At 42.6% G+C, this 26,713-nt stretch overlaps 2 protein-coding genes across 2 annotated transcripts in view; both read right to left on the bottom strand.

Moving 5' to 3' along the window:
* Nucleotides 1-3,494, bottom strand: part of PPIL2 (peptidylprolyl isomerase like 2) — a 66,414-nt gene extending 62,920 nt beyond the window's left edge. Inside the window, exons 1-5 of the mRNA XM_051767967.1 lie at nt 3,355-3,494; nt 3,108-3,157; nt 2,673-2,718; nt 1,690-1,752; nt 1,471-1,522 (exon numbers count right to left, since the gene is read on the bottom strand). Coding sequence (XP_051623927.1) covers nt 1,471-1,522; nt 1,690-1,752; nt 2,673-2,718; nt 3,108-3,157; nt 3,355-3,386 — 243 coding nt within the window. The 5' untranslated portion in view covers nt 3,387-3,494. The remainder of the gene's footprint in view (nt 1-1,470; nt 1,523-1,689; nt 1,753-2,672; nt 2,719-3,107; nt 3,158-3,354) is intronic.
* A 2,923-nt stretch (nt 3,495-6,417) lies between these two features.
* The window catches only part of LOC127460903 (protein HIRA), a 32,709-nt gene continuing 12,413 nt past the window's right edge, over nt 6,418-26,713 (bottom strand). Inside the window, exons 10-25 of the mRNA XM_051767964.1 lie at nt 26,330-26,400; nt 23,645-23,750; nt 22,853-23,074; nt 21,970-22,055; nt 21,334-21,528; nt 19,753-19,917; nt 17,655-17,859; nt 17,132-17,236; nt 16,214-16,362; nt 14,951-15,112; nt 14,130-14,188; nt 13,049-13,154; nt 11,201-11,323; nt 9,199-9,362; nt 7,329-7,417; nt 6,418-6,825 (exon numbers count right to left, since the gene is read on the bottom strand). Coding sequence (XP_051623924.1) covers nt 6,709-6,825; nt 7,329-7,417; nt 9,199-9,362; nt 11,201-11,323; nt 13,049-13,154; nt 14,130-14,188; nt 14,951-15,112; nt 16,214-16,362; nt 17,132-17,236; nt 17,655-17,859; nt 19,753-19,917; nt 21,334-21,528; nt 21,970-22,055; nt 22,853-23,074; nt 23,645-23,750; nt 26,330-26,400 — 2,124 coding nt within the window. The 3' untranslated portion in view covers nt 6,418-6,708. The remainder of the gene's footprint in view (nt 6,826-7,328; nt 7,418-9,198; nt 9,363-11,200; nt 11,324-13,048; nt 13,155-14,129; nt 14,189-14,950; nt 15,113-16,213; nt 16,363-17,131; nt 17,237-17,654; nt 17,860-19,752; nt 19,918-21,333; nt 21,529-21,969; nt 22,056-22,852; nt 23,075-23,644; nt 23,751-26,329; nt 26,401-26,713) is intronic.

Genomic DNA, 26,713 nt, shown 5'->3' with positions numbered 1-26,713 from the left:
TTACTCCAAGTAATTTTAAACCACATCACAGTTCACAGTCTGCAACAAGAGCAGGTGTCACAGAGCTGCTCTGGGTGAAAAAAACTGATCTGGCAACAGCCCAAAACTGCCAGCCAATGCAGAGCAGCAAGGTGGTGAGAGGCTGGCAAACCCAAATGAAACAGCTGTAATTGCATTCCTTCTCAACAATACACTGGCCTCCTCATGTGTGAAGAAAGACCTTCAATCATCTCTCCACGGCACAAACACACCTGCAGGAAGATATGGAGTCTCAGACAGACTGTTCAGATGTAGAGTTAGGAATGCTGCATCTGTATTTAGCTTCACCTCATATCTGCCTGCTGGGAAAATCTTTAATCAAACACAAGATGTTTCAGAAGCAATCTCGCAGCCCAGAGCCATCTGCAAACCTCCCCCAGTCCTGGGCAGTGGCTGCCTCCCAGTGTCCGGGAAAGGAACTGCACACACTGAAGCAAAAAATAAGTTTCAGTAGCTCAAGCAACAATTTCTGCTTAAAATTTTCCTCTATGCCCTCATAAACAATGCACTTTTTCTAACACATCAGAAAAAAAAAACATAATTCCAACAAGGAAATATTTCCTGTACCTCATATTTATTTGGTGCTTTACAGCTTCTTCCTATTACAGAAAGTAATCCCTTCATAATTATCATTTATGCAGAAAAAGTGGGGAGAAAGCCACAAAGGCACTGAAATCCCACTCTCACAGTGAACTATCGTGAGAGAAGCTTTCTGAAATATAACTCAAAAGCTTTCTGAAAGATAACTCAAAAGATTTTGTAGTTTAGGTTTACCATTCATAATATCATCTATTAATCTCTTTAATCTGCCTAACACCAAATACCCTTTGGGTAAGGAAACACTGCTGTAAATTTAATCCCAGCTGGAGATGTGCCAGCCCCTTGCCCTGCACAGACCAGAATTCTGCCTACATGAGACCACAGCACAGAGCCTTTTCCAGCAGTGACCAGTCAGGCTCTCTGGGCAGCACCAGCAGGGACAGAAGAGCTCCTATTTCCTCTACTCACATGTCGTTAGGCCACACCTGTAAGGCAGCAAGAGCTTCTGGGAATTCACATAAACAAACCACACACTTCCTCTGCCTACTATTTACAATCCAGTTATAAGAAATAAATATATGTAATGCTGTCCTCTTTCTTCCACACACAGACCGACTATTTTCTACTACAGGGATCATCAGCATGATGAAGTGAGGGGATACTGGGTCTAAAATTCCAAAGCCTCCCTTTTTTCAGCTAAAAAGAGATCCCCAGTAAATCTCTACATTCATTTCAGCAAAGCTGATCTCACAAATATGATCTTCAAAACAGCACTGCCCTTAAAACTTCTTTTGCTTTCACCAAGGCATTTTTGTTTCTCCAATACACTAAACAGGAAGCTGAGCATAAGGAAAGCAGAGACCTGATGTGAATACACCCATCATTACTTACTTCTCCTGTGATTGGATTGGTTCCATATTTCTTTATCCAAGGAACAATGCTCCTGAAAAAAGAAGGGATAAAGTAATAAGTGACAAACACCATCAGAAACCTCTATTAGATGGGCATTTTCTTATTTTTCTTGCCAACTTGCTAAGACCAAATGATGATTAAACAGCTGTAACCAGCTCAACAACACAAAAATAAAGGTAAATTCAGGCAGTAACTTACAGTATGTCAAAGACTGTCCCATCTGGTGTGCAAACTGGGTATTCAAACGGCTGCAGAGACAAACTAGAAAAGAGAGAACACATTCTTGTCAGCAAAATCAGCTGGAAATCATGGTGACAGAGGCAAATAACATGTTGCTGATTCACTTGCACAATAAAGCAAGGCCTATACCAATGAAAATACTGAGTGGCTGCCAATGCCCACTACCTGACTCTACATAAATTAGATTAAGAACAAAATCCATGAGAGGAACTGGTGCTGCCCCCAGGAACCTGTAGCTTCCATCACTCACAGCCACAGAGCCAGGGGATGCTGTAACACCCCCAGACCTGCTTTCATTGCCATGTTGGGGCTCAGCAGCACAAAGGATGGTTCAACAGAAACACTCCCTGTCTTTGCACTGGAGTGGGCTGGGGAACAACTGGCAGTGACATCCCTAACCCACGGCAGGGATGCTTCCACAGCCCAGGCAGCTGCTGGCCAAGCAGCAGCAGTTTGCAGATGTGAAAGGTAACTTCTTGAACCACCCAATTTACAAGAGGATTTTTAACCCAATTCTGCCAACTCCCTTCTTTCCCTCCAGCACTTTAAACAGTAAATTCTAAACAGAAAAAAATGGCAGAAATATTCCCTCAATCTACCTAATCCCTGCCTCAGCAAGAGGAGTGATTGACCAAGCATGTTCTGAGCAGGGAAAAGTAGACTCAAGCCCTGATTGCACAGATTTGAAAGACTGGAATGTACACAGTCACTGTCCTGCATTATTTTATCACTTGTGTATTCTTTCAGCCATCAGCTCCCACCTCTGCAGACACTAAACATGGCAAAGTGTAGATATTGTTTCAGTTCTTAATGAAGTTTTTCTTGCCACACTACTGTCCCAGCAGGCAGGAGGCAATGAAAGTAACTGCTTTGGTTCAGTGTCAACAGCCTGATAAACAGATGCATCATTTAATAATGATAATGTAAATCTGTTGTCTTACCTGCAGTGATCAAATGATAAACGTCTAAAATTAGTTCGAGGAAGGTCTGTTCATGGGAAAAGAAAACCCATACAACTGAGTTTAAGAAACACATTGCATTCTAGGTAACAAAGAAACATTTGAAAGTTATATTTTGCTATGTCAGTGGGTAACTTACTGCTGATAACACAGCAAAGCTTGCAAACCTGTAACTCTACCAGGCTCCCCTGCCCTGAAACTACATGGCCAGAAAAAGATCGCAACAGAGCCGCGTTTAAATCTGACGGTTAACAACAGCCGGGCTCTGCCCCACCGGCGGGCGCAGGACTCTGGAGGGCGGGGACGCTCAGCGGGGACATTTCCGAGCAGCACCGCTGAGCTCTGGGGCTCAGATGTGCTCGGGGAGGGCCCCCCAGCGCCCGCCCAGAGGGACGGGGGGGCCCCTCGGCCCCTTACCTGCTTTCTTGCCCCCGTAGAACTGCGTGTACTCGGCGCACGTGATGTACCTGCGGGACAGGGGGCACTGAGGGGCGGCCCAGACCCCGACCCGGCCCGGCCCAGCCCCAGACCCAGACCCAGACTCGGCCCGGCCCCGACCCAGACCCCGACCCCGACCCCGACCCAGCCCCGGCCCAGCCCCAGCCCCGGCCCAGCCCCAGCCCCGGCCCGGCCTCCCGCACCCCCCGGCCCCACCCCAGCTCACATCTTGTCCTTCTGGTGCTGTCTCTTGCCCATGGCGGCGGCTCGGCCCAGCCCCGGCCCGCTCTCGGCCCCAGCTCAGCCCGCGCTCCCGGCCCGGCCGCGCCTTCCGCCGGTGCAGCGGAACGGCCGCGCACGGCGCGGAAACTGCGGCGGCGGGCGGAGCGTTCCGGGGCCGCGCCGGGCCGGGGACAGGCTGGGGAGCCGGGATGGATGTTCGGCCTGGAAAAGGGAAGGAGGCAGCGGAGAACCTTCCAGGGCCTGCAGGGCTACGGGGCACCGGAGAGGGACTCTCCGTCAGGAGCTGCAGTGACAGCACAGGGAGTGATTGGGAACCGAAACGGGAAGTTCAGGCCGGAGATGAGGGAGGAATTCTTCCCTGTGAGGGTGGGCAGGCCCTGGCACAGGCTGCCCAGAGAAGCTGTGGCTGCCCCATCCCTGGAAGTGTCCAAGGCCAGGTTGGACGGGGCTTGGAGCAGCCTGGGCTGGTGGAAGGTGTCCCTGCCCATGGCAGGGGGTGGGACTGGATCAGCTTCAAGGTCCCTTCCAACCCTTAACGTTCTGTGATTCTAAAAAGGCAACTACAGTTTATGAAGTTGTCTTAATAAAATAAATGGTCACAAATCTTCCCTGAAGAAAGTGCGTGTGTGTTTGAAGTGAGTGCTGTTTGGCACCTCTGAGCTGCCTGCTTTTAAATGTAAAATTCTGCTTCACGTACCCCAGATGAAACTCAGGCACAGGTACTTCCTCATCATTTACAGGCCAGGCCAGAGGGCAGTGGGTGCTGCTGGTGGCACTGCAGCCCCCTTTGCACAGTGTGATACAGCCTTAGGTAGAGCCTTCACAGCCCCCTCTGGAAAAGGAAGGTGCTGAACGTAGCAGAAAATGTGAAAATGAACAACATAAGAAAAATGTTCCTCCTAATTTAAATATTTTATTCCATGGAATTTAAAATCATAATATTCCTGGTCTGTCGGGCAGTGACAGAATCTCCCAAGAAAAAATAGGGAGAAGAACCTACTTGGTGCCCAGCATGGAGATAGCTCTTCACGAAAAATAGTTCAGCACCTCTTCAAAGACTCAACAACAAAGAAGAATTTACCATCCCTTAGCTAATTACCTTTAAATCCCATTAAATAACCTTCATTATAAGACTGGTATAAACAGCACAAGGCTGAACAGAGGATGGTCAGAATCCCGACACCTTTAGGAGGAGGAAAGAAGCACCTGTGCCAGAGCTTTCACTTATCAAACACCTCCAAACCCAGCCATGCTCATTTGTTCCTTTCTTGTTAAACCATCTTTACAGCTGCCCACACAGAGTCACTGGGAGCCAAACCCATACAGAAGTGACTCCCAGACTTCCATTGACTGCACCAGGCTTTGGACCAGACTGCCCTTCTCTGCAGAACATGGTGCCTTATCCCCTGTTTTAATCCCATCAGTTGGTCCTTGGCTGCACATGTGAACACAAGGTGAACACAGCCTGAAGGTCTTTCCAGCCCCAACATTCCATGAATCTGTGTTGTTACAGTTCTCCTCCGAGGAACAGAAGGCTGCTCCCATGAGTGCAGACTAACTGGCAACAGCATAATGAATCACTTACAGCACTGCCACAACTGGCTCTTGCTATTAAACCTTTGGGACTAGAGCTCAGGGGACTTGCTTGGCTTTCCTCATCACCTTCACTTTCCCCACCAGGTACACAGCATCAAACTGTGTTGTCACTCCATTTCCAGCTGCTTGTTGGAGACTCACTGATGCCACACTGAATCCCTGCTAAGGCAGTTGTTTTGTTGCTCTTCAGGACCCTGTCTGCGTTCAGCCTGCACAAGGGCTGTACAACGAAGTAAGCTGGTGTCTGGCAGCTGAAGAGAAGAGGGCACAAAGCCCTGCAAATGAAGGGGGTTGTGCCTTAAAGAACACATCCTCCCTCTAGGACCCAGAGAACCACATAACTGCAGAGCTGCCTCTGTGAAAGGGGTTAGTCCCCTTGGCCACAGCAGCACAGCCAGTCTGAGGGTGAAGGATACTGTTTGTTGGAAGTTTAGGGGAGAAACGGCCCTTTTGCAAGGGTTTAAATACACTTAACTCCTTCCAATTCTCTTACTCAAAAACATTTCAAAGTAAGGCTCAAACTGAGGCACACCCAAACAGCAGGGCCTGGAAAGAGCCAACACAGTCACTTGCTTCTTTCCCAGCACCAAACACACTCTGGGGAAGAAAACAACTTGACTGATTTGGTTTCAGTGGAATTCCAAAAGCACTCCACAAGGAACACGGCCATAAATGCATGAAGCTCATTCCTTGCTGCAGCACTGACCACGTCCATCAGTCAGGGGAGGCTGTTGGGCTGTGCTGTGAGATGATGAGCACTCCCACACAGCTCCCTCTCCTCGCCCACTTGGGGCTGTATCTGTCTGCAGACATCACCAGCACTTGTCTGATCGTGCTTTCAGAGGACAGATCATCCAGACACAATTATTTCTTTCTAGACACGTTAACGTGATTCAGCCTGTGCTGACATTTCTGGAGATGCCTGTGCCCTTTGTAATGATTCAAGACCATGTTTTTGCTTTTTGAGTTTTTTTAAACCAATGCAATGTTCTTTTATTTTGTACTTACAAAAAGAGCCACCCCATTGTATCCCTCCCCCTCCCCCCAAAATGCCTTTTACAAACATTTAAAAATTAAAAACCTGATGATGACATGTTAATTTGGTAGAATTACTTTGAAACATAGCTTTTGTAATTAGAGTTAAATTTCCTACAAGATGACTTTGTAGAGATAACCTGATTATTGGCCAAATAAAATTCCATATTACAAGTTAGCAAATTCTAGTACAAAAATAGTCCATGTGTTAGAACAGCCTCTTATTATTATATTCACAGGAAAGAGTCTATTGGCTGCATAATACCTTAATCTTTATGAAATTTCTTTTTACGTGGCTCATTCATCTAATTTAATATAGTGTTGAGCCTCAATAAATCCTCAGGCAAAAAACCCTAAACAGGGTTAAATATGCTGAAGTACTGTGCTTTTCACAGGACATCCAAGAAACCGCACAAACAGTTCTCAGCTAGCTTTAATATGAGATCCAGATCCAAAAGGATCCCCCTGAAGTACATATCCATGACTTCCCACAGAAACAGAGGCCACAGCTTCGATGGTGAAGTTTCACTTGGGGAACCGTCCAGCTCCTCCACTCCTCCTGTCCCGGAATCCACGGGGACCTCTGGGCACAGCCCCTCCCTCAGGAGTGTCCCACTGCCGGGCTCTCGCTCCTCTCCTGGCTCTGGCTAATGCTGGTCAGCAGTTTCTCTCGGACCAGGCCCCACAGGGAAAATCTGGGAACATGCTACTTGTCTCTCAAGATGTCCAGCTGCTCTTGATACTCTGTGAAAAGCCTCTGGAAGCGGAGGTTCTGTCCAATAACAGGAAGAAGCTCTTTCAACAGTTCTCTCTTTCGTAAACCCTGCACAAAAAAACCACAAAAGCATCCTCAGAATCTATTAATTGGTATCATTAATATATTCCATGGAGCTGTTTAAGATTCGTGCCCTTTTTCCTGCCTGGAGAGAGCTGCATATTTTATGTTCTTACTCTGCTTACATGACTCCTGGAGTAAAAGCTGTGTTCACATTCCCCCACTCCTGAGGCCGGTGCAGCCTCTGCAAGTCCCGAGCCAGGCCGTGCTCGGGGAGGGGACACGGCAGGGCCATGTCCCTGTCCAGGCTGCTGCCTCAAGAACGTGGGGACCTGAACATGCACCTCTGCTCCAGCCATGTGAGACTGCAGCCAGCAGCAGAGCTGACACTGGGGCAGCGAGCACTGGGCTCTGGTTTCACATGAAATAAATCTGAATGCCATGGTAGGGAGCCTTTTATGAGATCAGAGCAGAGCATGGAAGGGGTCATGTCCTGTAATTTTCATGGGAAACTCCTCCTTGTTTTTTATTAAACTATTATCAGGACTTACCATAACTGTTGATTCCCACTGACTTCCAGCTGAGTAATGGACTGGACCCAGTAAATCCTTGCATAATTCTCGCAAACGATATTCAAACCCTGGACATTATCAGAAATAAAATCACAGTCACCAGCATTTCACAGACAACATTCAGGAAAGAATTACAAGTATCTAGAGTAAAATAAAGCCTAAAACATTGATTTCCGAAAAGGCATATTACTATTCTTACAGCAAATTTTGGTAATATAAGATGATTTTTAGAGTTCTGAAGAGTTTTATTTAAAGTTCTCAACCCAGAAACACTACTAAAGATGATCTAAAATTGGGAGAAAAACTGCAGTAATTACTCTAGTTTGTTTTAAGAGCTGCCCTGAACCCAATCTCACTCCCTGCTCCCACATAATGATACCAGCTTTTAAAACCCCAAACACTGGAAAACTGACAGACTTCGACAGCCAGAGAAGAATCCAAAAAACAGATCACAAGAGTTAGAAAGCCACAAGATGAACATCATTGAAGAGCAAACGTTGTCAGGTTGCATTATAACAGAACTAAAATGGATCCATATGCATGAGTTTTTTTTAAAAAGAACACCTTTAATAAAAGGTGTTCACCCAAAAATTAGAGGGGGGAATTCCCTTGCAAGTAACTTGCCAATCAAGGTATAATAGATTGAGTATTTTAATGGATTAGAATTCAGTCGATGTTGAGACAATCCTAAGAATAATAGGTCAATAATAGGATGTGCCATTTTCAAAGTTTGTCAGCTCTAGAAAACCAGTGAAACAGCAACACACACGTGGCCAAGCAGAGCTGGCTGTGCCATCCATCCACACACACAGGGCAGCGACACCCGTGTGGTGCCAGATGAACCCTGTGCACACAGCAGAGGTTCTCAATTAGTGAAGGCTTTTAAAAGTACAACCATCTCCTTAACATATGACCCAAGAAGAATATTTTAATGTCAACTGGGGAAGGATAGAGAGAACCATATGAAGTTCAACAAGTTCTCTTGTTAAATAAGATAGGGGTCAAAAGGCAAGAATTAATGAGCCTGATTTTAATTCTGCCAGCACCTATGAGGTGGCCTAACATGAACCATTTCACCTCCCTCTGTGCAGAGTGATAACAACGGTGAGGAATAAGGCTGAATTAATGCAACAGGAACTACTAAACTAGGAATGCAGACAGGCAAGAGATACAACAGAGATCTTTAGAATCCAAAAAGCATAAAGTCAGTTGGTTAACCTTATTTAACATTAGCTTATTTAACAGCACAGAGAGACACTGTATTCAAATATAAAATAGACACCAGCAACCTTTCTTGTGGGTTTCCTTCCTCACAGAATTTAACCCCTGAGCTCACCAGTACAGGTGGTTGAATTTTTAGAATGTAAAAAAAGAATGAAGTGCCAGGAATACGAGCAAATTCCCTGCAGTTTGCTGTGCTCTGGTACAATCATCAGGGACTGAGCAACTGCTGCACTTCACAGCAGGCAGCAACTGCCAGCTGCCTGAGGAACAGGACACACTCTACCAAGTGCTGCTGGTGTCCTTGGAACATCTGTAGCTGCTCCCAGACAATACATATGATGTGCCTGACAGACCAGGGGTTTTTACAATGCAATTCCCATTATTTAAGTCTGCAGATGGCACTGCTTCCCCGGACCACGGCCTGTTCCCAACCAGCGTGCCCAAAGAGGATTCCTGAGGCCCGGGCACTGGAGAGGCAGATGCACTGCACAGTCTGTTCTGCTGTGCAGCAGAGCCCGAGTGCTGAAGCCAAGTGCCAGCAGGAGAACACGAGGTGCCACCACAGCCCCAGGACAGCACAGTGTTCCTCAGAAGCTGCAGAGGCAGCACAGCCCCCGGGTCTCACCTTCATTGACCAGGTACCGTGCATAGATGAGGAGCCAGTGGCGATACTCGTGACTGGACTGTAACATAAGTGCTGCTGCAATCTGGTTCTCCAGGTAGGCCAGGGTTGTCTCTTGTTGCACTAAATGAGGCATGGAGAACAATCTTGCAGCTTGCCTTCCTGAACTGCAAAACCAAAACGGATTAACTGGCCAGAGAAACAGATATAAGCTCAAGGAATCTATATTTCTGTAGTACTTGCTACACTACACTTCTCTTTCCCAGGCACCTAATGCTTCCAGAGCTCGAGCTTTTAATGACAAAGGCAGCACTTCAGAGCAAACTGCCTTCACCCCACCGGACCACTTACAAGTATCAAGGTCCACAGAGGGTTTTCTGCCTCCTGTTCTTTTTCTCTTCCTTTCATCTGTCTTCTCTTTAAAAACACATGCTTATCAGTGACCAGGGGCTCCTAAATGTTTATAGGAAATTAAGATGACTGACTGCCTTTCTCTTTCTTTGCCCCTCAGAGGTAAAAGTCACAAAACAAACACAAGATACAAAGTTAGACTAAAGCATTTAAAGGATTTCTTGCATGTAAATGTATTGTCATAAGAAGGCTAATCTGAAAAAATAAGCAGTTATTAGAATCTTTTTCAAAAAGGACATTTTTCAGTCTGTTATCTTTGTTCTCTTGTTTGTTTGGATTTCAAATATTTTTCACAATTAATTCCCCTTCCCTCTAGAGAACAGCAATAAAATCATACAACTCTATATGGTTTATCTCAGAAAAAAAAATTAAACTTAGATGTGAAGAACAGAAGTAGCAAAGAAATCTGCCTGGGAAATCTAATTCAAATCTGGACGAGGATGGGCTATTAAACTACCTACAGAAGTCTGCTCTGGCTCACACAATTCCCTGCTGATGTTTTCACATGTTAAAAATATGCATTAGATGACTAATCCCTCAAAGACTTCATTAAATAGATCCTTTGAGAACAACTGAACTACTCAAAATTTGTAGGCCTACTCCAGAAAGGTGGTAAACTAAAAACTAAATGCCAAATGTAAAAAAACCCAGTTTGGCTAATAAAAATATTACATGAATTTGAATTGGAAAATTACAGAATTTTCCAATACTTAACCCATCCAATAAAGAGGAGTCATAAAATAATCAAGTTTAGAGTATGCTTTCCTGCCCCTCCAAATCTCAAAAGTACATTAAGATACAGACTAAAAATGTGCAAAGGTTTGAAAAAGCCCTGTATGAACCACTGATCCTTTCAGAGCCATTGGTATGTGCAGAATGAATCCCTGACTGAGCAGGGAACACACCACCCCGAGGGGTGCAGAATGAACCCCTGACTCAGCAGGGAACACACCACCCCGAGGGGTGCAGAATGAATCCTGACTGAGCAGGGAACACACCACCCCGAGGGGTGCAGAATGAATCCTGACTGAGCAGGGAACACACCACCCCGAGGGGTGCAGAATGAACCCCTGGCTGAGCAAGGAACACACCACCCCGAGGGGTGCAGAATGAACCCCTGACTCAGCAGGAACACACCACCCCGAGGGGTGCAGAATGAACCCCTGACTGAGCAGGGAACACACCACCCCGAGGGGTGCAGAATGAATCCTGGCTCAGCAGGAACACACCACCCCGAGGGGTGCAGAATGAACCCTGGCTCAGCAGGGAACACACAACTCTGAGGGGTGCAGAATGAACCCCTGGCTCAGCAGGAACACACCACCCCGAGGGGTGCAGAATGAATCCTGGCTCAGCAGGAACACACCACCCCGAGGGGTGCAGAATGAACCCCTGGCTCAGCAGGAACACACCACCCCGAGGGGTGCAGAATGAATCCTGGCTCAGCAGGAACACACCACTCTGAGGGGTGCAGAATGAACCCCTGGCTCAGCAGGAACACACCACCCCGAGGGGTGCAGAATGAACCCCTGGCTCAGCAGGAACACACCACCCCGAGGCCCAGCAGAGGTGCTGGTGGAGCGGCCACACGTACTTGGATGTGCGTCCCTGGATCACAGCCAGGGGCCCAGAGCACAGCAGGGCTTCCTGGGAGGGCACGCTGGTCCTGAAGTCTGCACACTGTGCTAGGGAGTCCTGCTTGTCAGAAACCAGGTTCCTGCAAAACAGCAAGCAAACACAGAGCGAGTCTGAGGAGAGCAGGCAGTGATGCCAGAGGAACCAGCTCTGTTCTGCCCCACAGCCTGACTTGGACTTTCATAGACAGTCAAAAAATATCACTGCAGTGCTCAGGAATTCCAGAGACCCTGACTATTCCCACTCTGTGTCCAATGTCTGCTTCTGCCGTGTCCCTCCCACCCCTAAAATTTAATCCATTACATGTATAATGCAATTTAGCATTACCTTTGAAGGAAATGAACTTTTTATTTGTTGTTGTACAATCTAATAAAAAGCCAGGTCCCAGAACGAGGCCTGGAGTGAATACAGGTAATGACCTTCTCCTGAAGAACTTGGTTTTACCCCATGTCAGGTCTCCCCACCCACCAGACACGTGTTAACAATCCTTCCTACACATTACAGCGACTCCTTCCCGTGGAGGGAGCTGACACTGCAGCTGCCATTCCCACTCCTAACCAAGGATATCGTCTTCCCTGGCTTGAGATGCCAGGGGAAAGAGTGGCTCACACCAATGCTAAGTTTAGACCTTCAGACAGCACAGAGGGAAAATGGCACAAACATTTAAAATACCCTTTGCTGCTTTATCATGTTTAAATTTGTGTGATGACTAAAAGGATTGCTCTTTCATATATTTCCCAAGCTGTGGTAAAATCTAAGAAATAACAGAATTATGCCTGAGAGCCTGTCTTCTGCTCCTTACTCAGTTAATGTAAAGAACAAAAAAGGTGTTTTTCTTTTCCAGAGGATTCACATCAAGTAGTTGAATAACAACAGTTATTCTAAGGAGGAGTTAAAACAATAAGCCCTTTAATAAGCATGCTCATTACACTAATTACAACAATTATATTAAGACTGCAACATGGTTTTTTTTCCTCTCAGAAAAACAACAAAGAACCTGTTTTGGAAAGACACTGCAAATAATTTAACCATGGAAATTTTTCATAGGAATTTATGGCTTTCCACGGGGAAGGCCTGTCTGACCCCCAGCAAGGCACAGGCTCTGGTGTAGCCTTTGCTTGTGTTTAGGATGCCAGTAATGACACTTCCGTGGGAATTCCCCAAGTATAACAATTTCTTCCCTACTCCCCTACTTGACTTAGTATCTTCATTAAACCTTTACATCTCAGAGACAAAGAGCTCTCTTCAAAACTTGACTGGTCATCAGACACACAAACATATTAAGGAGTGATGGGGAGCGACCAAGTCAGGCACTTGCACAGTCAGAACTGGAGAGAAGGGGTGTTACTTTCCCTGGAAACTGAGCAAAATTATTTTAACATGCCAAAACAAAGCTCTGAAAATTGTTTTGACAATTTTTCCAGAACTGCAGTCTTTTACCTAAAGGAGGGGTATTCTAAGGCTAGATTATCTCTAATAATTGCCAAGTTCTTGACAGATTCAACTGATGTACATCAGCAAAAGTATATATAGGTGTATGTTCATAAATAAAAGGAGATGCACCATGTAGGAGAGTGATACAGTAAGCTGCATTTAAACTTTTTCATTTTAAAAATTTATTTTAAACACAAAAAAGCATAAGGACATAATAGAGCAATGCCTAGACAGACAACAGTGAACCAAAGCCAAACAAAGCCTGGTATGTGATCCTGCTCAGACTAACCTTCAAAATCTGAAGTGAAACAGCAAGTCAGAATACACATCAGTTCCTCTAAGCTGCAAAAGCAGGAAATAATATTTGACTTACCATGTAGAAAGAGAAGGATTGAAACAATATGCCTTTCCATCAGACATGCTCATTACAGGTATTCCATGCTGAGTCAGCAAGATCTGAGAGACAGTTGCATCACTTCCTACAAGTCAAATCAGAGCCAAGTGTTTCTTTTGGAGTCTTGCCTAACACTCACAACAGCAAAAACCAGCATCCACTGTTAAGTATCAGCCATAGCAACCAACAGAAAAAGGTTCAGTGTTGCTCCCAAGCACTGACAGGAAGGTCAAGACAAGCTGCTGATGATAAACACCAGTCTCAGTGCAGTAGCACTAACATCAATTTTGCAAAATACAGTATTGGTCTTGGTGCTGCAATTTATACAGAACAGAAACATTCTCCTTACCTAGGGAAAATCTTCAGCAATTCTGCCAAGTCTTCAGTCACCAAGAAGCCTTTAGCTTTCTTTTTGCTATTAAGTTAAAACTCCAAACCCCAGCACACTTAGCAGAGCGTGCTCTCTAAGAGCACAGTGTAAGTGGGATTGCTGGAGTCTGTTCCCAGCACATTCCAGGCCCAGGGCTTGTGTGTGTAACCTCTCATGGAGACATTTGCCAAGGGCTAATACAGCTGCTTCTTTAGGTAGTTTGATCAGTACTGTATGGATTACAGCTAAAACAGGAGCCAATATGCTCTGAGACACTGCTTTTTTGAGAACTTATGTTGGCGGTGATAGAAACTGAAGGTTTTTAAGTAACAAATCAGAAGATAATCAGTTGCTGTTCATCATTAACACAATAAACAGGCAACTTACACAGAGAAATCGCTATAATAGCAGATTTACATTAAATATTTATTTTGTGATCGTCACAACACTCAATTTCTACATTCAGAAGTAAGCCAGAATATAAGCTTCAGAATCGCATACAAGTTTGCTATTTGGTGATATTTCTACAGGATGTCAACACTGCCAATAACTTCCCTTTATTACACAGTAATGAAGGGAAATTATTTATTTAGGCTTTTAAGGTTTCATAAAATTTCAGCATATTCATAAATGGCACTACATAGGACAGGTGGGCTCAAAGGTCAGTAATTAAGTGGCCTCTTTTATTACCTGAAAATATTGTTTGCAAAGACTCATCTCTAACAATGGCTGTCTGCTTGTGGACATCCCTGAAAGACACAAAAGGACAAGTCTGCAGTTTACAAACAACTGAAAACTCCAAAATCATTTAACAAATGCACTTCTTCACTACTGATGACAAAGTGGAGGGTTTTGGGACTTTGGGGTTTTTTTTGTTTTGATGTTTTCCTCATTGCTTCGACAAAATTATTTTGGCAAACCCAGACCCTTACAGCAAGGCAGAATTCAATAGCAGAGAACTTCTATGACTCTTTACAAGGAAACCTCATTAGAGCTAAGCAAACACTGAGCATCCAAATAATTCCTTTAGGAGCTCTGACTTCCATGAGACATTAGACGGAATTCAACAACTGGAAATGAGTTCCTGCTGGTTTTATCCTGGCCTCTTGAAGATGGCTGGAGTACTTCTGACTGAAATGCATGCACGTTATTGGTTAAGTGTGATGGAAAATGCAAATATCCACATTTCTCCTTTTCCCCCCAGTCCATTCCATATGCATGACAAGTCTGGTCTAAGGAGGTTGTTTAAACCAGTAACTTCAAGCTGATCTAAATGCCCCTGATTTTACTTCTAGAATCACATTCAGTATTACAGACCCAGAACAGAGAAGAAAAGGATTCAACTCCGGCCCTGTCAACTCTTGATATTCTATCCCAAAGTGGACTTGTGTTCAGACCTGCTGTAGTTTCAGCCTCATTTTCAGCAGTGATGCACTGACACAACTGAACCTAAGCCTATAAAATACACATGCACACCTTCAGCTCTGAAATGAGCTGGGCCATGCACTCACCACACAGAGAGCGTAGCAGCAGTGGTGAGGGCCATGATGCAGGAGCCTGTGCAGTGCAGGGTGGAGATGGGGGTGTTCAGTATGATGGGAGGGAGAAGGCGACGACCACAAGCTGAAAACACCGACAGCGTTCGTTTCTCACAGGCCACAGTTACAATCTCACTGGAAAAAAATCAAAGAAATATCAAAAAGAAATGTTTATTTACTGTCAAATGCAATTAGCATAAAACCAGACTGAATTCTTAAGCTATCACACAACTTGGGTTAATTCCCCAAAAAGTAACTATTACAGCTTTGAAGAAAATCCTGGCTACCAAAAGGTAAGATCATGAACTAGTCAGATTATCTATAGCTGTGCATTCCCTGCCTCCTTCATGTGATTGTAACTATGAGGAGATGGGCAAGAGAAAGTTTGCAGGCAAAGATAACACCTTTTATTAGACCAAGGGGCATAGCTGAAAAAAGCAGTAAAGCTTTTGGGTATACACAAGGTCTTCAGGCCTGTACTTGTATTTAGCTTTAAAATCTGCTGCTTCTTTTTCAGACCCGGACATGGCTCAGGCTTTAGAAATATACTTTCAATTTAAACTCTGAGGTTATAACTAAGCAAAATCGAGGAAAATACAGAGGAAAAAATAGCAAAGAAATTCAGAAAAATATTTCCACATCACAAAATATCCTTTAGCACTTGAAAATCTGTCACATCATGATTTAGACAAATTTAATGAAGAAATTTAAAGAAGAAATGTGAGTATAGAGGTAAATTGTTTTAAGTGGCTAATGAGAATTTGTGATGTTTTAAGAATGCATAGAGCTAATACCTGAAGCAAAACTGGTCTTGAGACTAAGAACAGTGCACACTTTTATCTACAAATATTTATTATGAAAAACTGTGTGAAAATTACAGAGTGGGTGTGTGTATATGTGTGATAAAACCAGCAAATAGCAGTAGTCAACACAGAAACGTCAGAATCCCTACAAAAAACTCCAGAGGATAAGAGCTTAAGAGCTTGAATGAATTAAATCAAGGTAGCTGGAAGAGAAATAGGACATCTTGAGCCAAGCACAAAGGATCACAAAAATCCCTAACAGAAGCGACCCAGTTCATCAACTTTTCTAAATAAGTAGATAAAGGCTTTAAAGCCTCTACTTATTTGTAAATACGTGGGTTTAGGTGTACTTAACTTTCTGTAAATGTAATTTTGTACCCTTAAAAATGTTTTCTGGCCTTCAGGACCCTCTTCCTCCAAACCAGACTCTTACCAGCTGCCGGCTGCGGCGAGGATCCGACTGGTGAGGACGGTCTCCCACTCCTTCCCTTCTCGGTTACACTTCAACCTGCTCAGCTTGGAACCTCCCACTGTGGTCATTTCATTCTCCACTTCAAGGTACATTGATGGATCTGAACTTATCTGAAATACAAAGAATTAAATAATAATTTCTGGAAGAGATAAAACCCTACTCAAAAAAGCACCAACTACTATTAGACCCAAGACAGTGCAGTCTTAAAGAAAAGATTCAAGTATTGCTTTCTCTGTTTAATAGGGCTTCAAAATACACTGTGGTATTCCAAAAAAAGCAGACATCTGAAAATCAGTCTTGGCTAAAACAAATAATTCCTTTGCATTTGAAGCACAAGCCTTAGGAAAGGTTCTGTCTGTGCTTCCTAATTATGTGCCCATGTGGAACCAGACTACCACAACCTAAACACACAGAAAAATTCTTTCATAAATACCTAAAGCAATACCATCTGCAAGTCTCTTCAGATGCAGAGAAGTTCCAGAGAGCTCTGAGAAAACGCTTGCTTTTATTCTTCAGTGGTGCACTACCAACACTGCTGCAATAACAGTGCAGCAGCTACTCCTGCCACAGACCCTTCTCCTCACCACTGACTGGGGTAACCAGGAGGAAGGACTGATGAACCAGGGGAATTCATTCCTCTTTCAAGTGTAGCTAGTTCAGAAGTGTCCTATTTTTAGCTGATTAGCCATTAACTTCACTCATAAAGACATGTTCTCAGAAGCTGAGGTATCCCACCACCTTGCTTGCTTGAACAAATACACATTCAGATGTTAACTTGGCAAAGGGTCTGAATAATCTCAGAATATTTAAAAAAAGCAGGATTTTTGTTTGTTTGTTTGTTTTTAAGGTATTAAGCCTTTTTCCTTACAGTCCACTTACTTGTAAAGTAAACGATTTCTGTGGGATTGGGGTTGGCAGTTTAAGTGCTAATGCTGGTGCAGAGATGCAAGCAGCATCCTTCTCAGAGGCCAGTGCAGCTGAGGACTGGAAAAAAATGGCAGAAGTAGTTAAATTTTTCTGTTAAAAAAAGTTAAAACCAAAGCTATTATACCATATAGATTGATTTGAAAGGGATTTTTTTTTTATTCCAAATAATGCCAACTGGAAATATTAGTGTTTTTCCAATTAGCTGTACAAATACAAGTTTTTTAAAATAGCTTCTAAGAATTAAAAAAAATCAAAACAAACTTGAAGTGGTCCTTTTTTTTTTTTTTGAACCCACCTGCCCCCCCCCGTTTTCAGTTGCAACTAATTAATAGAAATTCTGGTACCTTATATGGAAAATATAAGGGATGGCTAAAAATTCTGAGGGACTGATACTACTTGAGTTTCCCCTCAGTTGAGGGAACAAGTCAACTCAGGACTGCCTTGTGAAAGCCACAATGAATCTTATTTCTTTCACCTGAACAGTTAAAGTTACTGGTACAAGTCTGGAGTCTTTCCTAGGCCTTCCTTTTTTCTTCTTTTCTACTGTTTCCCCCTCAAGTTCCAGTTTCCGTTTGGGGACACTGAGTGGTTTAACAGCTGGAATCTTCTCTTCACTGTCACTGCTGCTCTCCAGAATATCCTTAGGCTTATTGTCTTTAATTAAATTCTGATCCTTCAGTCTGTAAAAGAAAAATTTCATGTTTTATAAGAGCTGATTCCAAAAGCTGCCACATATCATGTGCACAGCATTCCTGTAGATAAGAAGACACATTCTTAGCCCTGTTTGAGTGTATTTCAAAATGCACAAAGGCAAGAGGAAGAAGCTGAAGAGGTTTGGCAAATCCTCTCTAGGAGTACAATGTGCAATTCACGCATAAGCTGATCAGACATATTGTCCCCTTTAAAAAAAACTAATCAAACCAGCAGTTAGCTACAGGGGAAAGCTGGAAAGAGCAACCTTATTTTAGCATTCAGTTCCAATTACAATCAGATCTCTTTCCCTGAGCTGATACAAATAATTCAGCACTCCAAGATGGAAGAGTAGTTCATCTTTTCCCCTTCAATAGACATTACAGTTTCTACTTACTCATGTAGAACTTCCTTTGTCATTCTGTTGTCTATCAAAACTTGTCCTATTCAGCTCTCACTGCTGTAAAATGTATTTCTGCAAACCATAAAAATGACCCCTCCCACCAGCCCAGGTTGCTCCAAGCCCCGTCCAGCCTGGCCTTGGACACTTCCAGGGATCCAGGGGCAGCCACAGCTGCTCTGGGCAACCTGTGCCAGGGCCTGCCCACCCTCAAATAGGAAGAATTTGTTCCTATTATCTAATCTAAACCTGCCCTCTTCCAGTTTGAAGCCATTTTCCCCTGTCCTACCACTACCTCCCCCCGTGAAAAGTCCTTCTCCAGCTCTTTTGCAGCCCCTTTAGGCATTGGAAGGCTGCAAGAAGGTTGCCTCAGAGCCTTCTCTTCTCTAGGCTTACAGCCCCAACTCTCTCAGCCTGTCTCCACTGCAGAGGTGCTCAAGCCCTCTCACCATTTTCGTGGCCTCCTCTGGACTTGCTCCAACAGGCCCATGTCCTTATATAACAAAATATAATATAATATAATATAAATAAATACTAAGTACAAATCCCTGTGAACTCTCTTGTTAGCCATTATATCCTAAAATAGGTCATTTATTCATACTCTCCCCATTCCCTCCAGTAGCTGGTTATTAACTGACACCCTTTTGCCATTTATTCCTTAACTGCTTGCCTTCACAGAAATACTTTGCATAATCCAAACCTTTTTCTTCTGGCTTCTGAATTATAAACAATAAACTTTTATCCATACTTTACTGACACATCAGGAGCAATTATGAGAGTCATTTAATGCATCTTTCTTCTGCATCACATGGTTAAACCCTTTGACATAAAAATATTGATGTATAAAATATGTTTTATTGATAATAAGCTGGGGAACTAGACACTTCTTTCTCCAGATTGCTATTTTTTCTCTCACGTGTTTTGGTGAAGCAGGAACACTTATGCCATAGCACACTATGGCACAAAAACAAAGGCTTGTCTCTTTTTTTTAAGTCATGTGGATCCAGAGCCAAAACTCCTTAAAATCAAAAAGTCTTCTCCACATGCCTTCAAGGCACAAAACTGAAATACAACTGCAGCTTTAATGATGCTAGGTTGTCTGCTGACAAGGATGGTAATTTATCTTGAAGGAAGTCTCTGCTGTGCAGAGATGCAGGCTGGCTATTTTGGGCTGGTTTTGTCTTCCAAGGAGCACAGCTGCACACAGCCACACAGGGAGGCACGTGCACACACAGCCTCTTGCAACAAGGGCTTGAACTTGGAACATTTTGAAGAATCTGCTTGATACCAAAATGCCAGGGACAAATGTACAAAGGGACAATGCCAGCAGAGAATTTCCCTATTTGCAGCTGTCCCCTTCCCTTCAGTAGTGGAAGAGACCCAAGGCAATTTCTGCAGCCCCAGCACCACGACATCTACACCCCAGAGAATCAGCATTTCAACTCTGCATCAGCACCTTCCCCCTCCCCAGGCTGTGTCTTACCTGTCCACAACAGTTTGGTTTGTGTTTGTTACCACAGCAGTCCCTGAGGTGGCTTTGGAGCGTTCTGTGAATCTGGAATCAAATGCTTTCATGGGTTCAATCTTGGATGGAGTTGTCAACACAGAGGATGCAGGAGGAGCAGTTGAGGCAGAGGTAGCATTTACACTGTCAATAAAAGAGACAGGAAAAGAAGGATTAAAATGAATTTTGTATTGGTAACCTGCACTGCTCACAACAACTAGCTAGCATTCATTACACTGGCTAGAAACCATGTTGAAAACCTTTCACTTAAGTACATCATGAATTAGGATATGCTTTTGCCACCCCTTCACGTGTCACTATCTTGAATGCTTTCCCTACTCTCAAAAACTGCCTATGATACACTTCAGAGCTTCATGTGGCCACATGTCTAGATTAAAAGATCCTAGTTAATTCATTTTGTATTTTTAACTCAGGAATGAAACTTTCAGGAACAATACTTTCAGCTGCTATCTATGTACCCAAAGGGAAAGGATCACTATTTTAAATAATCACTGGGGTTCCTGTTTTTACCCCTTGTTCAGGTTAGAAAATCATTTCCATTACAATATTATATTCCACTGTTTATCAATCAAACAATTTGGGCTGAAACAATTCATGCCATGTTTAGACTTTTGTTATTGAAGAATCCAAACTGATTATTAGGCCTTTCCAAGCACAACTCTAAAGCAAAGGAATGTGTTTCCCCCACACTAAAGCATTCCAGGGATCTGTTATTTGAATAGCTGTTTACTTTAGAGATTTTTCAATTCATTCAGAGAATGAATTCAGGGAATTAATTGAAGAAAGAATGGCTCTAAAATAACTGATGTTTGTACTAAAAAGCTGCTAGAAGTACAGTTTTCAAAGAAAAGGAGACTAGTTTCATCTGTCAATCATTTCTTATAGTCTACATGCTCATTTTTTAATCTGGGGCCAATTTCAACTGATGTGATGTGATGGATAAGCAGAGGTTCCAACACCACTTGTGCTGTTACAAAGACTGTAAAAACACACTGAGGAGAAGAAACCAAGTCAGTTCTGCCACTGAGAGAACAGCAAGTAAAATTAGTGGTTCCATTATTCATTTGAAAGACACATTGGCCAATAAGCTCAAGTGCACTGACGAGTCAGCGACACTCTGCTCTGATGGGGTTGTTGGACAGGAAAGAAGGATCACCATGTTCAGAGAGAGGACACAGGACAGAATTTGATGTAAAACAGGCTTCATGACTTCCAGTACTGGAAAGCCTTCTATTATTTACTAATAGCAAGCCAACAATCCATAAGCAGGTCAATTTGTTAGAGCCTCAGCAATCAACTGCACCCCTCATTGCACTGGAGTTCACTGCCAGAACTGTGCACATGGATTTACTCATTCCTGATTTACCACTATTTAAAGTAACCAATACTAATAAAATCTTGATGTTTTCAGGAAGGTTTGATTCTCAGAGTTTTGCAGTCAGGAAACTGCTTTAATAATTTCTTGGTTACAGAACCATAAACAGAAATTTAAAACTAAACAGACTCATGTAAGTGAAAAACAAAACTGCAAATACCGACCCATCTTTATTGGCTGCATCATCTGTTGGTTTTATACTGGCTGCTGTTGGCTCCACAGAAGGCTTTGAAGTATTAAGGGAATTTGCTGCGTTAGAATCAAGTGACATGAGCTGCTGGTTACTTTGAGAAGACATCATTGAGCCAGACAGAGTTCCAGAGATTGGGATGCTATTGAAAAATGCTGTAGAAAAATCCCTAAGCAAAAAGACAAACAACAAATATATTACTCAAAAACACATAAAAGATAATTGAAAAAAAGTAATTTTAACTAAACTATTTATTCCATTCTTCCTTTTTCCACATGCGGATACTCAAACACAACCTAAATAAACCACCAACATGTAACTTTCCATAGTTGGTTTCTCATATCCAAAGGATATTAAAGCCAGTACTAATACAGATATGAATCTACAATACATAATGGCAGATAAGGAGAATTAGCCTGAGCTATTAGAGGTGAGATCTTATGGCTAAGAGAAGACAGGTCAAAGCTGTCTTTCATAAGGACACACACTTATTTCCAACACATGCTTTATGATGCTGTAAGTCAGAATTCAGAGTTTGCACAAGGGAACAACAACAACAAAAAGATTAAAAAAGATCCCAAAGGATTTTAAAGATGACTTCCAAACATACCCAGTGTCCAGCTGAGCAATGCACAGAGGTGTGATCCTTCTCCGACCGTCTGCAGTTCGGGTTTCAACTTGTTTTTTTAAGAGATTCTGTTGGAAAGTACATTTCATCATCATTTCTGATAAATAGGAAATGTTTTTTTTACTTTTTTTTCAAACAAACAAGTATAGTAGAAGAAAGATGTGCCTCAATTAAAAATCTGCTAACAAAGACTGTTTCCCATATCATCTTTGAACCACGCCATTATTGCATAGTCAATCTACATTTTTATTATTACAAGTGTATTTCAATACCATAACTTTTTTTTGACCACTAATAGGTGTTAAGTAGAAGCTCATATAGTACCAAGTACAACAGAATTCTGATTGTGATTACTGCTCTCAGCCTGTACAATAATACACACTATTTTACTTTGAACACACACCTTTCCAATCTTCAATCTATCCATCTGTAGAAAAGGTATTTGTGAAGAATGTAATCTGCTCTCCACAGTTAGAGAGTCAAGTCCAAAACATTCTCATCTGTGTGTATCGAGTCCTTCATTAGAAGTCATGTTTTATGTTTAGGAGAGCATTAAATAAAGCTTTCAACCTCTATCACTGAGAAACTGAAGTACAGTTCTACAGCTTCCCTGTTATGAGCTACTTTTGGGTTCCTTCCTGCACACCAAGAATTTTGTATCTGTTGCAGAAACATCCACAAGCCTTTTTCCACATAGTCTTATTTCTGCTCAAAAGCACTGTAACTTTTCACCAAGTGCCAGTAACTGACTCAATGACTCGGGCACCTGGACCCTTCCCAGGCTGGAAGGACACAGAAACTGGTTCTGTCATAAGCAGTTTGGTGTTTACCAGCTTAGCACTTGGCACTACCCAAGAGCACTTACCTTCCTGATGTCCTCCAAACTCTCCCCATTAACCATGCTTGCCACTTTGGGAGCTGCTGCATTCCCGGATCCTTCCCGGATCGACGCGTTCTTCTGATCCACCTGCTGCTGCTGCCTCTGCTGATACTTGAGCATCTCTGGATTCTCAATAATGGTGGTAGACAACTGAGTTTCAGTCATGATAGCCAGGCTTTTACCATAGGTGGACTGGTGAATGTTGCTCTGTGGGCGTTAAAGATGTGAGTGACTGCAACTGCTACCGTGGCATCACTGATTGCAACACAATGGAATCACAAAATCTAATGGAATCCATCAAATGCAATTGCCTTCTGTATCATTTACACACTAGATTTTTTCTTTCTTTGTGTTTTCAACTAACACTAAGTCAATATGTAAAATAATTGGAACTCAAAGCTCTAGTTGCTAATAGCAATGAGAGGAAAAACAGCCAACAGCAATCAGTTTAAAAAGAATTGCATACATGCAAGTCAAAGAGTAATTTTAAAGTGTTTTGAAGCACCCACTCCTTGTTTCCTTGGCCAAATAATTACTTCAAATGTATAATGATGTGTAAGCAAGTGGATGTTTTCCAAATACTCTTTCCAGAACAGAAACTAATATGACGCATTCATTTCTTGACTACTCTCTTTTAATGATTTATAAAGTAGACAAGAACACATTTTCTATAATATGGAAACCAGTCACTATATACTTCTATAAGCAGTCCTATATTTTAATTGAATCAATATATCCCTTAAATATGATCACAGGTTGTCTGAGTGCTTACTGTACCTTTTCCTCCTCACTAAGTGGATCCCCAAGTTCATCCTGGGAAAAGTCCAAAAATGCCACAGATCCATCCATGGAACACACCAGGATACCGAGTCCATTAAGGGTCCTGAAGGAAATAAAGGTCCAACTTTGTTTGCAATCTCTTTGATGCAAAGGAGCAATGTGATAAAGTGCCCAATAAAAATCTTAGCATAAGATTTATTATCACAGCAATGCCCGATGGAACCAAACAAGTGGGACAGTGAGGAGATGGGATGAAGGGCAGCAGGAGTCTGTGTGCCAACAGTCCTTGGCAGACTGCACACAGGAAGGTGGCATTGGAACAATACACCCACCCATGGCACGATCAGCACCATGAAAACCTTCGTGAAGGGGTAACTCAGAGCAGTGTTCACAATGAACAACGGGAGAAAATTATGAACGCTCCAAAAGATGTACAAAATCTTTGTGCTAATGCCAGAGGGTGAAGAAAGGGGCTCTCAGTAGATGAGCAATCCATACACATCTTTTAAGGCCCTATAAACTGCTGTTTGAGGCCCATGGAAGATGAAGGTTCATCATGCATGGGAAACAAGTAACTGATAGTCCATTCCTATAAGAACTCTCTGATCCAAATAAACAAGAAGGGAAGGAGAAGAAACGAGATTCTTAAGAGAGAAGCCCTATATGTTGGGTAAATGCCTTTTCTCTAGCAGCATTCTCTCAAGCTACAGCAATCAAAAGAAAGCAAGCTGAACATCCGAGCAGTCCAACAATCTCTGTATTAGGCAAGAACATGTGTCTGATTTTGTTATTGTTCATTATTTGTGGTTTTAAGCAAACTGCACGTGTCCTTGTATGTGGGAATGTATTGTAACCCTCTTCTGGAGGTCTCAAAAGGTTTTCTTAGCGACAAGAGAGAGGAGAAACTACACGTTCTAGTCTTAATAGAATTATACTCTTGCATATATAACATATTATTGCACATTGGAAAAAGTATTAGATGAATTCTGACTGCTCGCCCAGACACTTCCAGTTACAGAGCTCACAGAGACAGCAACACAGTGCCTTACAGATCAATTGTTACAGAGAAGGAAGAGGAAAGGAAAGCTGGCACAACTCTGACATCCTATCCAAGTTACTCCAGCAAGGCTCAAAAATGGATTACATGCACCATGGCTATGGGCATTTGAAAATATCTACTTTTGTGGTGGCTGGTGCCCTGATAGCATCACATCCACAGCAGTCAGCCTCAGAACCATGAACTAGGGAAACCAAAAGTACTCCAAGTTAGAAAATGGTAACATCTTGTTCAGAGCTTTCTGCTTGCTTAGCAGACAAAATTGTTGAGCTCTTATTGACCTCTGGAACCAAACAATTGTTCTGTGAAAACATAATCATTTCAAGATATTATGATGATGGATCCAAGTCTAAAACTCTGAAAGAGAAATGACAGATATAACAATATAATAGTATCAGATTTCTCTGAATTTACTCAGTCTGTTTTCAGAATGGAGCATGTTTCTGGGAACATTCCATATTATTGACATTTTAGCCATCCGTTTCAGTTTGTAAACAGGATATAAAATATCAAGCTTCCTGATGATCCTTTGTCTCTCAAAGATGCCACAAAACCATTTCCTCAGAAATTGCAAAATGTTAACCAGCTATGACTCCCAATGACTTCATGCCATGAAAAATGTGCAAACTGCAGACAGAGAAATAAAAAACACTACAGGAAAACAAAACTATTCAAAGCTATTGTAGTACAGCAATAGCAGCACTTCTCATGAAATATTCCACTTGCTGGCTCTCTAGTCTTAATCTGCTAATGAAAGAAAAATGTTTTGGTTTTGAAAACTTTATTGTGGTTCACTGAGCTTCATGGCAAAATCCACAGAGCACACAGAGAGCAGGAAGTTATACTGTGAGCTTTGACATTCACAGCATAAACTCACCTGGATGGTTACAACTATTAGGGCAGATTTTCAGAAGTCAGGAAGCAATAGAATTAAGATGGCCTATGGAATCAGCTGTGTGGCTATTATGAAAAAAATATTAGGCATTTTCTTGTACATAACCCTTAACTCTCTAAATCACCTGCTGTACAGGTGCAGTTTTTTTTAAATACCCTTTACTGAGTGGTCTCATGGGCTTTTTTCCCCTTATTATTTAAGTCTTGAAGCAAATGAAGAACTATTAACTTCTGCATTTTTATGACTAGGCCTTAGGAAGAAAGCAGGAGAGGAGAGAGTACCACTCACTGCAGAAAGAAGAAAATAAGGCTTGGGACAGTAGACTGCTGGGAAAGTGGATTGTCCAACCAGCTTCTCACAGATGTAATGCACATAAAACTCACCAAGTCCACCACGTCATGTTACAAAATAGACATTCTGTGAAAAAATATCAGTGAATCATAACAAGTAGGAACTCATTCCACAAGTATTTTACTGTGTCATTACTAAATACATTAATTTTTATTCAGTTTTATTCAGTTTTAATGATATATAATGTCCAGTGACCACATGCTAATTGCTAATGTTACTACCAAAGATGTTGCAGCAGAACCAAAACCTTCAGGAACCAATTACTTGTGTTCCAATCACAAGCTGTACTGTTATAAGGAATTTCCAGATAATTCTGGAAAACATCTAAAGTTGATGACAATACTTTGGTTTCTGTAACAAACAGCAGAAATGAACTTACCATGAAATGTCCATGATTGACTTGTCAAACAGCTCATGTATGACAACTAAAGGTCGCTTCAGACATGTGAGCTTAAAAAAACCAAAAAACAACACTCATAAATGTAGAAGCTCTACACTACCACAGATATTATCTCATTACACCCTCCCAGAGCCCAACAATATCCACAAACAAGATGTGGCCTGGAGACATGCCCTACATGCCTGGTGGGGAGCTGAAGAACCAACTCACCCATTCCACTGCTGGGACAGAAAGGCTCTGGAGAGGAATAGCTGACATTCAACTCTCCTTTCTGAAACACAGACTGAATTTCTAAATCACCTTTGCCTTTCCTTCACAGCCACAGAACACCCTCCACCACTCAAAAAGCAATTCCACGGATGT

Source organism: Manacus candei, unplaced genomic scaffold (genome assembly GCF_025592945.1).
Source record: "Manacus candei isolate 608988 ecotype Guabito, Panama unplaced genomic scaffold, ASM2559294v1 h1tg000090l, whole genome shotgun sequence".
In the NCBI taxonomy this organism is placed as follows: Eukaryota; Metazoa; Chordata; class Aves; order Passeriformes; family Pipridae; genus Manacus; species Manacus candei.
This window is presented reverse-complemented; position numbering and strand designations above follow the sequence as displayed.